Source organism: Camelus dromedarius, chromosome 1 (assembly GCF_036321535.1).
Source record: "Camelus dromedarius isolate mCamDro1 chromosome 1, mCamDro1.pat, whole genome shotgun sequence".
NCBI lineage: Eukaryota > Metazoa > Chordata > Mammalia > Artiodactyla > Camelidae > Camelus > Camelus dromedarius.
The window spans coordinates 49,824,508-49,840,689 of NC_087436.1; the positions used below are offsets into that span (position 1 = coordinate 49,824,508).

Below are 16,182 nucleotides of genomic sequence, written 5' to 3' on the forward strand. Positions count from 1 at the left end.
ATGGAAGGTTAGGTGCCCTCTGTGAGACAGGCGCTGTATGAGGCGGGGCACAACGCTGAGCAAGACACAGTCCCTGATGTCAAGGACCTCCAGTTCTGGTAAAGAAGAGAGATAAATAAAAATCCCAGGTAGTTATAGTCAAAGAAGACTTAAAGGAATTTTTCCCTATTTGTTTTATCGGCACATTGCTCCTAAGAAGGGTGTGATTACTGTATCATTATTTTCAGCATGGATCACTACGGAAGAGGCACGGGCTCAGAGACTGTGAACAGGAATTGGGAAGGTGGGTTCTAGGATGTTAGGTGAGATTGCTCCACACTCCTTTCCCAACCTGGATGGTGAGCAGTTTTTGTGACTAATAGGGAACACCTTATTGGTGGAGGGAGGAAAACTTACCTCTAGGTTGTGAAAACACCAGCAGAGAAGCTGCTAATGCCTGAGATTTATCTCTAAATCAGTTTATTTTAGATTTATGGTATTTCCTCTGCTTGTGTTACTTCTGCTTTCTTTATTCTTTAGTGAATTCTTGTTTGATTATTTTAACCATAGCTTGGCTGTCCTACAGGTATTTAAGAAAGCATAATTTGTTCATAGTTGCCAAACTTTCCCCAAAGTCATTAAGACTGCTTTTAGTGGTAATCTCTAAGTGCGGTAATCAGCAAAAATGATCCCAAGGGAAGAGGACACTCACCGTCGGTTCAGGGCGGTTTGGTCTAACTTAACCTCTCCAGCAGGTTAGTCTCCTTCTAGTGCTGCTCTGTGTGAGAAGCTGTCAGTGGCCCACCGAAAATGTCTCTCCACTCCACAGTAATAGAGTCGCATCTAGGAAGTTGATACCCAGCTTCTTTGCAGCCAGTTGTTGTCTGTGACTGGTGCCTGACAATTGAGAGTGAGCTGTGGTGCTGTGGGTCACTTCAAGACCAAGGTCTTTAAGAGAGGATCATGGTCCCTCTGTGACCTTCCGCTCGTTTGATGTCGTTGATGAGCAGCCCCTTGGGGATGGCAAAATCCCAAGATAAAAGGAAGCTGAGCCCATGAATCACTCATAGAAGAGAGCCATCCTCTGATCTGAGAGTCCCACCCTGGATTGTTACATGCACAAAAAACCTGCTTCTACGGTTTTTGCGCTGACACATTTTGAAGTCTATTCATTACAACAGATAAACTTCCTTTTTAGAGATTCTGAATGATGATGATATTGATCACGATCATGATGAAAGCAGCAGTGCTTTAAAGATATTTCACAGCATAACACAAAATTCCTGTGGGGTAGGAGATACTTTTTCAAGTGATACTCAAATTGCAATTTTTAATTTTTCCCATGAAGGTATCAGTGAAGCACCTGAACCCCTACTTCAGGTCACAAAACTTACAAAGCATAGTAAAGGCCCAAACCACTTCCAGGGAATTAGAAGCTATAGCCGGCATTTTGCAAAGGGAATGAACTTTAAATTTTAGTACTTTATCGAACTATGAATTCCAAAGGAGAGTTAACAGAGGACTCAGTGTTCTGGATGATTGTTCTAAAAACTTTGACACATCATCCAGGAGAAGACAGCTTAGAACATGGAATAGTCTGAATTGTGGCAGATATGCGAGTGGCAAAACTAGTACGGATAAAAAAATAAAGGATATGAGGTAGACCGGAAAAGAGATGTTTTGCTTTGTCACATTTGGCTTAAGGATGTAATCAATTCCCTAGTAGAAATGTAATGGATGTTATATCAAAGCCATGAGGTATACTGTCTATAATATACTTTGTATGTTCAGTTAGTGTCATGTTAATGGGGAGCCCATGACTATAATGAAGGCCAAGGTTTTAGTATGCAGAGAGGGTTATTGATTAATTAATTATTAATAGTGACACTAGGGTAGAGGTTATAAGCATAAGGTTTTGGACATAGAAAGGAATGGGTACAGATTTCAGCCCTGTTACATACTAACTTTTTGACCCATTTGGGTTATTTCTATGGACCACAATGTCCCCAGCTTTTCATCGAAATTTCTAGTTTCTATGGGCTTATTATTTCCACTGGATATAAAAATAACTACCTCATGTTATTTCAAGGACAAAATAAAACATCTGCAAATTATTTAGTACAGCGTCTGACACAGGTGGGTCATTAACAATCACTCTTATTAATTGTTAAGACTAAACATTCTGAGTTTTTCCTTTATAGGCTAGAAGGTAAAATTCTTTGGAATTTTTAGCTTATTTTCTCTCATTTGTTTAAAGTTTCATTTTGAAAGTGAGCTTGAAGGATTCTGAAAAGGAAAGCAAGTTTGGCATAAGAAAGCATGATGTCTTTATTTGATTAAAAAAATTGTTTATTTGCAAACTGCAAGAACCCTAATGTTGGACTGATATTTTAAATATTTTGGAAAAATGTTTTAAGAATCTTTCATCTTTCCAATGTGTTTTCATTCATTCAGAAGTGCCTATATTTTGCTGATTTCCTATGATGTTCGGCTCAAAAAAAAAAAAAACCAAATGGAAAATTCCCTTGCTTCCACAAAGCATTAACAAGAGTATAAAAATATCTTATCAATGAACTTAAGCAATTATTAATCATGCAGTTATTTTGTCTATAAATGCTAACTAAATGGTTTGATTGATTTTTTAACTGAACTTATTCTATTTCCTTTAAATTACAAAACATGCATATTGATCAATGAGTCCCCAAACCATCTGCCTCCAATTTCAATAGTTGCCTAGTCTTGAAGCAGCACCTCCATTTATGCACACCACAGTTCTTAACATCTTATTAATACTCAGTCCTCCAGAGTTGGCAGAATCTTGATATAGTCAAGGTCAGTCTTTTGAAAATTCAAATACAAAATGATTTAAAATGTCTTTTCAGCATTTTGTTGTTATAAAAGAGTCATTATTATACTTTTCTTCCGTCTCTGAAACCATACTATTGCACTTTCCTATAATTTTAATACAGAACTTTTACTTTGCTTTATGACCAGTGTAAGTAATCTGAATTTTTCCTCCTTCTGTAGCTTATCATTGACCATATTTTCTTTTAAATTTATCAAAAGATTCTTATTTATATATTTCATGACCATTTATTTACACTAGAACATACTTCAATAATAGGACAGCATGTAACTAGGAATATCTCATTTCTATAGGGCAGCAGTGAAGAAGTTAATTCATAGCTGCATTTATGAGTTTTATTTATATCTGACCTGTGGTAAAAAGATTTATCTTTCAATTACTAAACTATTTTCCCCAAGTGTCAAGAAGTCGTACATAGATTAATGTAGCTATAAAAATAGTTTTTGTTTAAGTAAAGTTTGGAATTAAAAATAGGGCAGTAAGTTAAAAATCAGATTTAATCATTGGAACTAGCAGATGGAATAGTGAAAGCATGGGGTTGGGGAAGTAGTGGGGGAGAGGAAGAGGGAAGAGAAACGGGAGATTGATTTTGAGATCGGTGAAGCTGCACATCACCAATTTTTTACATTCTGGCATCATAATATTTGAAAGATCTGGACAACGAGAACACCGATCCGTTTTCCCTTACTTTAAAGATCTAAATGATAATGATGTTTTAAAAAGTCTTCCCGGGCACATCAGGAATATTATTTGAAAGTCATGCGGTAGGGTGCGAACTAAGAGTGTTCTCCAAACAAACACGACCTTTTTCTCTGTTTCTTGTACTGCTCTTCTCAACCCAGCCAGAAAACCCAGACAAGTTTATTTACACACACACCCGCACACGCACACACGCACACACACCCCCCAACACGCAGAGAGAGAGAGAGAGAGAGAGAGAGAGAGAGAGAGAGAGAGAGAGAGAGAGAGAGAGAGAGAGGCGGAAACGCCCTCTTTCCATCCCTTCCAAACAATTATCTCGAAGAGCAAAAGAAAATAATCAACAGCCCTCGGTGCTGGGCGGCTGAGCCGGAGAGCCGGGCGCGAGGAGGGAGGGCGATCGGCAGGCGAGCCGGGAAACGTGGCTCCTCGGGCGAGGAGAGGATTTGTGAAGGGGAGCGCCGGCCCGCGTGCGCCTCTTGTTCCCCGTGTAATTTGCAGCCAATCATCAGTAGGTGTCCACGTCCCTGCGTCCTCCTCACCTCGGCGCCAATCACCCCCCGCCCCCGCCCCCAGCCTCCACACCTCCTCCCTCGCCTTTCTCTCCCGCTCCCCTCCCCCAGCAACCACACACGCACACACACAAACAGAGGTGGGGGGGGGGAGAGGAGAGAGAGAGGGAGAGAGGGGAGAGAGAGAGCGAGAGAGAGAGAGAGGGAGAGAGAGAGAAGAGACGAGAGAGAGAGAAAGAGAGGAGAGAGAGAGAGAAGAGGAGAGAGAGAGAGAGAGAAGAGACAGACGAGAGAGAGAGAGGAGAGGGAGAGGAGGGGGGGCAGAGAGAGAGAGGAGAGACTCCCCGGCTCCCTCCCTCCCTCGCACACAGCGACTGGAGACGGACGGAGAGCAACGCGCTGGGAGAGGAGAGACCACCGAGAACAGCCCCGCGCTCTCACACATACACTCACACTCGGCTCTTTCCTCTCCCCCCCCCCACCTCCTCCTCCTTCCACCCCCACCACTAACACCATCTCCTCCTCCTTCTCTCTGCAACAAGAAAAAAAAAAGCCATTTACAGGTATTTTTTTTTTCATCCGCATATTTATTTATCCTCCCCCCCCAACAGTTTGTTTACAAGTATTAAAGTTGTAATTGGGAGCTGCCAAGACACATCTGGATTTGTGTTTCTTTGTGTTAGGGGGTGATGTGCAACTAATTAAAGGCAGACTGGCAGCGTCTGCAAATTCTAAGGCTCCCCAAATAAAAAGAGACTGGTAAGTGATTGTTCTTTCTCTTTCTCTGGCTTTTTTTGCTCTTAAATGTTTGCTGTCCGTTGGGATTGTAAAAGTAGATTATTAATGCTGGACTCCAGCAATAAAAGGCGTCGCTGTATTAATTTATTAATTAATCTGCACCCGCCCCTCCTCCTGAATGTTAAATATGACCTTTGATCTCTATGTCTCTGGTAGACCAGACATACAATATTAGGCATGTACAGTCACATTGTTTAAAGGCGAAACAGGATCATGAAGTATGGATGTCTAATTTAGCTTTGCAATAGGACTATAGTTATTTGTGTGTGTTTTATTTTGTTTTTTAAAGAAAATCCAAACAATAACTGTGGCTTTTTCATGCTCCAGAGATGCATTGATTAAACAATAATGACCTGGATACTGGGCACAATCATTTTCTACAGTTTCTGGGGGCATTAAACCTTGAGGGAGGAAAGGGGAGGTGATGGTAATAAGGAAAGCTTCTGTTTGGAGACACCACTCTAATACTCTGAAAAAGGGACATTAAATTATTTCTCTATTTGGAACAAGGTCAAAAGACTAAAATGTTGAAATTTTTTCCCACCACTCAATGTGATGATATCTGATGCATGGTTGGCATAACTAGTTTTTACTGAGTAGCAGTTATTATGGTCTTGCAGTTACAATGTGATTCACAGAAACTGAAGCTATATGCATATTCTTCTGTGTCTTCTCCCACCCCCTTCCCAGCATCAAGAATGTTTAGCCAGGAGTATTTTGGGGGCACCCTTTGTATTGCCATCAGACTTCTGAAGGGAGCAGTGTTCCCTAACGCGAAACCACAGAGGTGGTTCCTGAGTGATTAGGGACTTGCTGTGATTGAAAGATGCCTGCTAGCTTCTAATCCAGCCTGGGGTGAGGTTCCTTATCTTGATTTACTTTGCCTAATAGGGATTTGTTTACATAAACCCCTCTTTTTAGGGCACCTCATCATCAGGTCTTGAAGTTTTTGCACTTGGAGTTTGGGCATAGATGGTTCATTAATCTAATTATAAGCATAATTGCTATAATTGATATCCATTTCGAACTGAGTATTCCAGACTGACTACTGGGCCCCCATTTAGAATTCCCTGAACTCCACATTCTAGACCAACATGTGGGCTTCAGAAGAGGTCACAAAAAGGTATTCTGGCCAAAAAAAATCTGGAAACAAAGAAACTGTTTTTCTTTAGGTTAGTAGGCACTTTATGTTTTTGCTTTACTTCTTAAATGGCTGTGAGGTACCTCTGTCTCTGTAATAAACAACTAAAATACCTCTTCCTAAGCATAATAATGGCCTGTAAGCAAGGAGCTGAATGCAGATATCCAGTTAACATTAAACTTTCCTCTTAAACAGAGCAAAAGAAAAAAAATCATTTAATGGCCATTTCTTCAGGTAACACCTTAAATGCCCCCCCTTTTACTCAATGTAAAAATCAGTGACTGTGAGAGATCCTCAAAAAGTCCATGCTTTCCTCTTGTCTTGGGAAGAGACCTGAGTCTCCATTAGGAATTATTGGGAATATTCTTACAGAGGCTGCAGGCACTTGGTTTAAAACCTGTGACATTGTGTTATTTAATTTTTTTTTTTTACCTAGTCCATCTTTCTTTTCTTTCTTTCTTTTTAACAAGTAGAACACCACCCTTTTACCCCCTCCAAGCCCCACCACCAAATGGCTTGTACAATTGAGACCTGTCCTTGGTCCATTGAATTAAGACCCTAACAGAGCCAGCTGTGCTGGGATTCAAACTAATGACCGCAGACACAGAAGGACACTGTGGCAGCTGGTAGTTCTTTTTTCCCTGCCTCTTTAGTTCAGATTGTATGTGGGCAGTCTCTTAGCTCTCAGTTGTATTGTGTTTGCTTACAGTTTATACTCGGATGTATTGTAGACTTTCTCAGTACTTCATTTGCTAATTTCCTGTTCATTTTCCTCATAGGGCCATAGCTGTTTTCTACTTTAGAGCATTTGCATGCCCAGGCAGCGCTTGTTCACACATTTCATAATGTTTAAATGCCCTCTGCTTATAGGTAGTATCGCCCTCCCACCCCTGATTTGCATGTCTTTAGCACTCCAATTGCCCTTTTCCCTCGGCATTTGTCACCCCCGTCTTTCCTCTTTCCCTGGGTATCCTGGCTATTAATACATTTTCTCAGGAGGGTTATAAGAATAGGGGGGAGGAGCTGTGGTGTGCAGTGGGGAGGGAGGGAGCGGGGTTGGGAGCGGAGGGGAAGGATGGGAATGGGGGGGGTCACGTCTTGATGATTGTTATGCAAACGACCTGACGAGGAATGTGGGAGCTTTCTGTGTCTACGGTGGGGTAGTGAGGGAGGCTGTTTATTTATTTTTAATCTTCTTCCTCGTGCAGCTCGTTGGAATGACTTTCTTTATTTTAGTTGTAACAGTTGGAGGATAATGCAAAGGAAGACGCTGCCTGGGAATTCACCGTCTGTGGAAATGCGCCCCAGAGAGGAATAAAGCAGTCCTCACCTTGCTCTCCCCACCCGGACCCACTTTCCCCTCCCGCCTCGGCCCCCACCCCAACACCACCATCACCCCCTTCCCTCCCCCCCACCTTCCCCCCTTTCCCGCCCAGGTGTCGGACCAGACGGTCCCCACTTCCACCCTGCACCCCTTCTTCCCCCCCTGCACCATGAACACCAATGTCTGCGTGGAGCCTGGGCCAAGCCCGGAGGCCCCGGGCTTGCCCAAGGAAAGCCACCTGCCCGAGGGGGCCTTGAACAGCCTTGTGGATTACAACTCGGAGATGGAGCGCTACCGCTCCTTTGCCACCTCCTTCTACAAGACCAACGGGGGCGCCTTCCCGCAGGCGGCCAAGATCGCGCGCATCACCACCCCCATCTTCCCCAGCAGCGCCGCCGCCGCCGCGGCCGCCGCGCGCATCGGCATGTCCCCCTGGAACTGCGACAACGCGGCCACCGCCGCCGCCGCCACCGCCATGCTCTGGGGCAGCGGCGGGGGCGGGGGCGGCGGCGGGAGCGGCGGCGGCGGCGGCGGTGGCGGGGGCGGTGGGGGCGGCAGGAAATCCTCCTCCGCCGCCGCCTCCTCCTCCGCCTCCTCCTCGGCGATCCTCCCCGCCGGCGGTGGCGGCGGCGGCGGTGGTGGTGGTGGCGGCGGCGGCGGCGGCGGCGGTGGCGGCGGCAGCAGGACCAGCATGCACCACCGAAACGACTCCCAGAGGCTGGGGAAAGCTGGCTGCCCGCCAGAGCCGTCGTTGCAAATGGCAAATACTAATTTCCTCTCCACCTTATCCCCTGAACACTGCAGACCTTTGGCGGGGGAATGCATGAACAAGCTCAAATGCGGCGCTGCTGAAGCAGAGATAATGAATCTCCCCGAGCGCGTGGGGACTTTTTCCGCTATCCCGGCTTTAGGGGGCATCTCATTACCTCCAGGGGTCATCGTCATGACAGCCCTTCACTCCCCCGCAGCAGCCTCAGCAGCCGTCACAGACAGTGCGTTTCAAATTGCCAATCTGGCAGACTGCCCGCAGAATCATTCCTCCTCCTCCTCGTCCTCCTCAGGGGGAGCTGGCGGAGCCAACCCGGCCAAGAAGAAGAGGAAAAGGTGTGGGGTCTGCGTGCCCTGCAAGAGGCTCATCAACTGTGGCGTCTGCAGCAGTTGCAGGAACCGCAAAACGGGACACCAGATCTGCAAATTTAGAAAATGTGAAGAGCTAAAGAAAAAACCTGGCACTTCGCTAGAGGTCAGAGGAGATGATTTCTTGTTTCCCAGTCTTACCCCTTCCCTCCCCCCTCCCCTCTCCTCTCCCCTTCAGGGTTTCTTGTCTGGCTTCAAGACGCAGTACCCCTTCCCTGAAGCTTCTTTCAGGTTGTAAGATACAGTTGTAGGTGGTTTGCGGAGGGCATGGCCTCTCCACCACCCTCTCCAGCCGCACTTCGCGTGGAACCGCCCTCCAGATGGGGAGGGCGCCCCTCCTTTTTAGCTCTTGGGGGAAAAACTAATGTAATGGGTTTGAAAAAAATCAGAAGTTTCACAGTCAATATGGTCAGAAATTTCCCTTGGTGGTTTAAAATGCCCCTCCCCCTTGTTATTATTTTTTAAAGCATCCCTGCCCGAAGGGTTGGACACATCATATTCTGTATACTTTTACTGGGTAAGAGAGACTTACTAGTAACAGTGAGGACACAGTTTGTGGCACACAAGTCGGCTACATTCCCCTTAACACACACGCACAGCTAGCACTGAAACTGAAATACATGCATTCAAAAGGGGATTTTCTAACCTCTTCTAGAACCATTTTTCTCTTTGCCATGGCAAAATGTTTCTGTTTCCCATTTTATTTTCTGCCTATTTGGTGTTTTTTTCAGAAAGCAGAAATAGTATAGAAAGCAGAACACCATTTGCAATTTTTAAGGAGCTAGGACTTAAACAGATACAGTTAATTCATTTGCGGCAGGTGGTGGTAATAATGTGTTTAAGAATTGTTTTACATAGTTCAAAAATGAATGATTCCTAAAACTCAGTTACACAAAATATAAGTTTTGGGTTCTGCATTTAACAAAGTGACCATTTTGTGATCACAGAATTGTTTTATACACCAAGCACAGTTTTGGTTGATACCCTACTTGGTTAGTAATAGTTTTTTTCTTATATGTGCTTAAAACATGATGTACAGATTATCACTAGAGTTCTTGTCAAATTAGATTTTTTGTTATGTTAAATACAAAGATTGTTGTGTTTACTGGGAACTTTATATGATAACCTGATCAAAACAAAAAGGTAAAAAGAATGGAAAGTCAGAGGTAAATGGTTTTGGTGGTATATTTAGTAAAGAAATATGGACAGGTAGTCGTATTCAGCCCCTTGATAAAATTTACAGAGCAGATGGCTAGATATTCTTATATAGGTGCCAGATGTAGCATTTGGGAATATTCTATGGGCTGGATTGTAGGCTGAGATTGGTTCTTACAAGTTATCATCAGAGGGACACCTGCACATTCTTTAAAAAATTGTGAGTATGGCTTAAAGGAGTTTCTCCAAGAAGGACTGGTCTTTAAAAGGAGAAAAGAGAAAAGTTAGAGATCTTTGTTGCAGGTTTGAACACAAATAAGGTATGGATTTAAAAAAAAGTTTTATTAATATAAATCAAAGCAAATAGCACTTTGAGATTCCCCCCAAATCAGTATTATATTGATATCATTACTGATTGTGATCAGTTCCATCAAAATATTGCATTTATTCCTCTTTATAAGAGAACCCGTCTCTGTTGAAAGTTTGACTTTACTCAGAGGTGGTTTATTACATTTCCTTTGGCAACTCTGCTTAAGTAAAGATAATAGCAATTATACAGACGTAGGTCCATGTATTTTCTTAGGTGACAAAAATTAGTTTTTGTTTTTGAATGATCTTTTCTGGATTAATTTATGTGACTTTTGTATGCCTCTAAGGCCCATCGGAAATTAAATTTCAGTTCATACTAAAACCTCCTGTTAATGCCCAGTTGATAAGGACTACATGGCTTTTTTTTTTCCCTCTTGAATTGTAGTGTCTAGAATTATCGATTTGGTGTTGCTAAGTAACCCTTATCTTTAGACCCATGCATTACCTGCGTCCCAGTTTAGAATATGTAGTGGATAGGACCACTCAATAATTCTGACTTATTCAGTAAGCAACCTCTCTGAAAGAGTTTAATGTGAGTACCAGTAGATTTTCTGCCTAAGTTTCTATGCTGATGTATAGTCTAAACAAGTTTCATAAGTTTCCTTCTTTCTTCCTCTTAATAGTTTTCCCACAAACCTTTTGTGATGTTTAAATTCCTTAGGCTTTTTAATCACAGAAATCCCATGGTGTTACCTTTTCTTCTTTTTTAAAAATCACGTGTAAAAAGTTCTGCTGATCTTCAGAAAGTGGGCTATGGATGGGAGGGGAAACACATTTCCTCTTTGTAGAGCTTTCTGAAGATGTCCCCCTAGCTATACACCCCTTCCTCACAGAGAATTGTGCTTGGTTCAAGGCTAAGGTTATTAGTGGAATGCAATTTGGCAGAAAGAAAGAAAGTTTTTTTTTTTCTTTTTTAATTGGCTAAGATTCTATCTAGGTCATTTTTAAAAGGCAAAGGCAACATGATTGCCTTAAGCACATGTGTAACCACACAGTTATGGTTGTAGGAAACCAGCTGGACGTGTGTCAGAGTGACAGGGTTTACATGACTGAACCAAAGCTGGAACAGTGGTTGCGGGAGGGTGAAACGTCCCCCTGCTGACCCGCTTCCCTCTCTAATTTGGTTTCTGTAACTTATCATCATCTGTGGCGATGCTGTAGATGTTGGATAGACTCCCTAGTTGAGGATAGTGATTTGTGGGTTCATTATGGACATTACCTGTGGATTTCAGGTGTGAGTTTAGTAGCTAATATTTGTTGGCTTTAAATCATGGACACCAATTAATATCTGGATTATAGTCATTACTAGTGTTCTTATTTATCACTTCAGACCCCATGTGCCCTTCTTCCCTTTGGCTTATTCTCATGCCAAAGACTGGAGGCATAATCAGATTTTCAGGGTGAGTAAACAGAAATTAAGACAGACTCACTTGGATGTGTTGGGATTCTTGCCCACATTTTTTTTTTAAAGTCTCCCCTCTGGCATTCCTTTTAAAACTACTTTACTTATTTCCACATTTTCCTGCTTAGTCTCATGTTAAGAGCATCTTAATTCTTTAGGAATATGTTTATAAAGTTACCCCTTTATAATATTCCATATGGTAACAGTGCACATAAAACAAATTTAGTTTTCTATGATATTATACACCATATATTTGCATGTAACACACTATTCATTTATTAATTACTATATTAAACATTATCAGTAATTATTCAAAGCAGTTACAAATGCTGTATGTCCCTGTAGGACAAAACTTATCTTAAAAATTTGTATCCTAAATGATCAATACTAAGTTCCCAGTATTTTAAGAAAAGTGATTATATATAATAAGTTATATAGTGGACTGTTGTCTCATACCAAGGTAATCTTTTAGTTTTTATATTCACAGCAGTTACATTTCTGATACTAAGATCTAACTTTTTAAAATATCTCAACCTGATATGACTCAAGGGATAAAATAGTCCCGTGGGCAACCCCAGCCTCTTAGTCCCTGAACATTGTTCAGGTGACATGATTGATCTCTGTGGGACAGCATTAGAGACCACACAGATCTGGTTTCTCTCCCATTAGCTGATTTATGGAATTACATTAGTAAGCAGCGCCTCGGGAGAGTTCCCCGCACCCACCCTCTGGCTCTGCTGCACGGTGCACACCACCACCTCCCAGGCTTGCCAGGAGCTGGAGGAGGGACTTGAAAGAGGCACATTAGGTGAAGAGGCTGAGAAACTGGAAAGTCAGGAAGGATAATCTGCTTCTCTTTCTTTTCTTTTCTTGCTTTTTAAAATTTATCTTCGGAAGGTACAGGTCCAAAATAATTTTCTGCGAGTTAAGTTGAGCTTCTAAGGGGGCTGGTGGAAAACATTCAAATGTTGCCGCACACTTGATACCTTGATTTAGGAGAATGTTTTAAGGGAGGAGGAACACGTTTCATACTCATGAAGTTAAGTTCCAAGTGTCTCAGCCACGCAAATGGTGATTGTAAAGTTCTGGACAAAGCGTTCTCAGCAATTTGTGTGGGAAGGTGGCACCTGCTTCCCTAAGGAATTCATTTGTAGACCATATATAAAATAAGGTGTGTCACTCACACTCAGAATCTGTATAGTTAAATAATGAAAGGAGTCAATAATTAAAACATGGCATAAGTTTTTGAAGTTGAGTGATAAAAAAAATTATAGGTAAAATACGAATGTTTCATATCTTAAATTGAAACATCTACCAAGGTGTTATGTTATATCAGAATTCGACAATGAGATTTCCATTTTCAGTTTCAAGAATCAAAAACATGCCAGTATAAAAATATAAATTTTGTTTTAATCTGAAGATGCAAATATGTAACTGTCAAAAGGAATGAGAAAACTTTTCAGTAAGTTCAAAAAAAAAGATAGTATATTAACACTGGAATGTAATAAAGAAATAACATAGAGAAAAGATCATGAATTTCCTAAATGATAAGTAAAATGCTCAGAAAAATTCAGCTTTGACTAAAGTCACAAAATAGATTTGTAGCCAAGGCATCAAAGTGTAATACAGGTCCAGTGAGATTCTCTTTCCATCACTAGATTTAATACAAGATAGTCAAAGTTGCTTTTAAAAGAACCACACATTTTAAAATAATTCCTAAATGAAAATAATGCCTGGGGGAGGGTATAGCTCAAGCGGTAGAGCGCATCCTTAGCGTGCATGAGGTCCTGGGTTCAATCCCCAGTACCTCCTCTAAGAATAAATAAATAAATAAACCTAATTACCTCCCCCCAAAAAATAAATTAAAAAAAAAAAAAGAAAATAATGCGCCTTCCCATCCAAACATGTAAATTCTAAGCAATCTTTTGGATGGCTATTAGGAATAGTAAAGTAAGAGCAATTAAAAAGTATTTGTAAATTATCCTATAAGAGTATCTGTTTGAAATTCAACCATCATCAAACAAAATACAAATAATCAGAAAGCCAATAAGAACAGAGCAAAATAACAAACTTTAGACTTTAATCACATAAAAATATTTGGATATTTTTAAATGAGAATGGAAAGTGTATCTAGTGATGAAGGAAATAAAAGGTACTTGATTTTTAAACTTTATACTGAATTGATTACTGAAGCATTGCTACATATTTTGGTTAGTCTTAGTCAACTGTTTTCTTGGGTGAATAGTTAAGATTTTTGCTCAGTTCGAGTTTACAGATTGACAAATACAGGGCAATTTAATAAAATAGTCAGACTGAAAATTGAAAGATGTATGAAAAAAAGATGGGCATTTCATCCATATTTGCTCTCGTGTACAAGTTTGGAGATTGAAGATCTGTATCATGGTGACCCTAGGAACACTGGTAGAATATTCCTTCTGGATACAAACATTAAACAAAAAAACTGTTGACATGTACCCCAGGAATAGGTTGAGGTATGTTTTAAAAAACTCTTCTGAGGTAGTTAGTGCTCTTACTTAAGTTCAATCTCAGTTGGTCAGATTGCCTGAATATGTAGTTTGCTTTTACCAAACCTGCTTTGAAAAAGTGTAGCAAAATGTTTGGCCATCCAATAAGTTTCACAAGAGTGGATATGCTTCAGTGTCTTACATTTATTTTTATTCATATTATGCAAAATATTAAAAAATAAATTTGTTCATCATATAAAATATCTGAGTAAATTAATAGGTTAGATTCAGGATTTATTGAAAGAGCTATGTAAATATGCAAGTGGGAGAAGGGACTACTTCTCTTTTAGTTTTCCTCTTATTTTTAGATTAGTTTTTAAAGAACAAAAATGAACCCCAAATAATGATAAAATCTTTCCTTTCTATAAGTGTGATTTTTTTCAGGCACTGATTAGAATGTCAGATGATCTTGGCTGGGGGTGTAGAGCACACTAGAAAAATACCATATTTTACGAAAACTTGTTTTTAAGAAAATAGTTTTTTTGGTTTGACCAGTGCAAATTTTGAGGATTTTGTGCATGCATAACTTGATTCCTTTACTTGCGCTGCAGTGCTTTCTGCTGATTCTTAGCAGACTTCTTTCATCTAGCATTCAGCTGTTATCCTTCGGAGTTTTAAAATATTGGGGGGAAGGGCACACGGGTGGCTTTATCCTTCAGTCATGTCTGGTTCCATCATATGCAAACACCTGTCCTGAAATTGAATTATTCTGCAGGGTAATTGAAAAGCCTGCCTCCATTCAGCATCATATGTTTTCTGTTGTTTATTGAGTTATGTTGCACCATACTTCAGATGCGACAACCATTTAATAATGTTGAAGACTTAGCTCTGCAGGGGCTAAAAGGATCCCAGCAGGCTTGTTAACTTCTACTCTAAAACATTATGAGAAATATTTTTTCCTCTGTGAAACTTCGGGGCTTTCTCTTCATTTATTTTAAGAGCATAAGTATCCATAGCCAGGTAAGAGAGTGAGCCTGTTAAATTTTTTCTGTTTTTCTTTTTTTTAATTTCAATTATTTTTATTGTTTATTGACATGTAGTTGATTTATAGTGTTAGTTTCAGGAGTACAGCACAGCAATTCAGTTATACGTATACATACATACATACTTTTACTTTTCAGATTCTTTTCCATCATATGTTATTACAAAAGACTGAATATAGTTATACAGTAGGTCCTTGTTGTTTATCTGTTTTATATGTAGTAATGGGTATCCATTTAATCATTTTTCTATTTTTTTAATATTTGACCTACCTATTTCACATTGCATTTCTTGTTGAAGAGAAATTGGCAAAGCAAATAACTGATTTTCAAAGAACTAATACTGAAGATGTATTTCTTTGGCTGATATAAAACCATATATAAATTATATTTAGAAAGCAGAGTACTAGTTTCTGGCCTTTTTGTTTCTTTTATAATTAAAAATTATATTTGGGCCACGTGGCCACATTTAAGTGATGGGTTGTGGGAGGAGCCACTAGTTCAAGTAACTTACTGGTTGAACAATGTTAGGGACATCAGCATAACTTCTCTGAACTTGACTTCCTCAACTGTGAAAGGGACATAGTAGTATCTACCTACATTACAGCTTTTTAATATTGTATATAGGGTAATGTTTTTGTGTACTGAAAGATGCTGTATGATATCTTGGTCCTAATTTAGTCATTAATAAAGAGTAGAGAAGAAAACAATTATATTTACAGATAATTCAATACACCAACAGGTTACTTATAGTTTTGAGAAACTAAAGCCCAAGTAGACTATTTTGTGGCTTGAGTTTTCTGAATATTTGTTTTAATTATCCAGGTCGCCAAAGATCTGGCTTGATTTCACTTGGGAAGAGATAAACCTGATAAACAAGTTTCCCTTGTTCTTGTACCTGTGTTGTCAAATGCCTGGGAAAACTGCCCGGATGACCTAGTGACGTTGGTCAGTGTGCTGATAATTTAGTGCTCTTCCTCCTTCCTCACCAGAGGCACACCACTACTGTTAATTTTTGTATCCTTTAATAGGTTGTGTGTGTGTGTGTGTGTGTGTGTTTCACTTTACTAACTCAGTACCTTTGTTTGGCTTATGTTTCTTTTATTTGGACAGACACAAGGAGTTATACTAAATGTGCATTACTGAGTTTGGGAAAATCACTATAAGAAATGATTAAATACTTATCATGAATTCTGGTTGGAGAACATATGTAACAAATATTGGAAAATTGTAGCATTACTTTCATTTTGGAAAATAGGGGAGTGTGTATGAGTGTAGGAAATAAAACAGGTAGA

General features: G+C 40.4%; 1 protein-coding gene across 4 annotated transcripts in view; it reads left to right on the plus strand.

The window, feature by feature from the left end:
- Positions 1–16,182, plus strand: part of CXXC4 (CXXC finger protein 4) — a 102,019-nt gene that overhangs the window by 70,878 nt on the left and 14,959 nt on the right. The window contains exons 1-3 of one of the 4 annotated variants that reach the window (XM_064484471.1): positions 3,409–4,619; positions 4,740–4,815; positions 7,232–8,562. In XM_064484471.1, the coding sequence (XP_064340541.1) occupies positions 7,489–8,562 (1,074 nt within the window). In that variant the 5' untranslated portion in view covers positions 3,409–4,619; positions 4,740–4,815; positions 7,232–7,488. Of the gene's footprint in view, positions 1–3,408; positions 4,620–4,739; positions 4,816–7,231; positions 9,269–16,182 lie in introns of those variants that run through there. The other 3 variants (XM_064484455.1, XM_064484463.1, XM_064484460.1) reach the window with 3 other exon arrangements.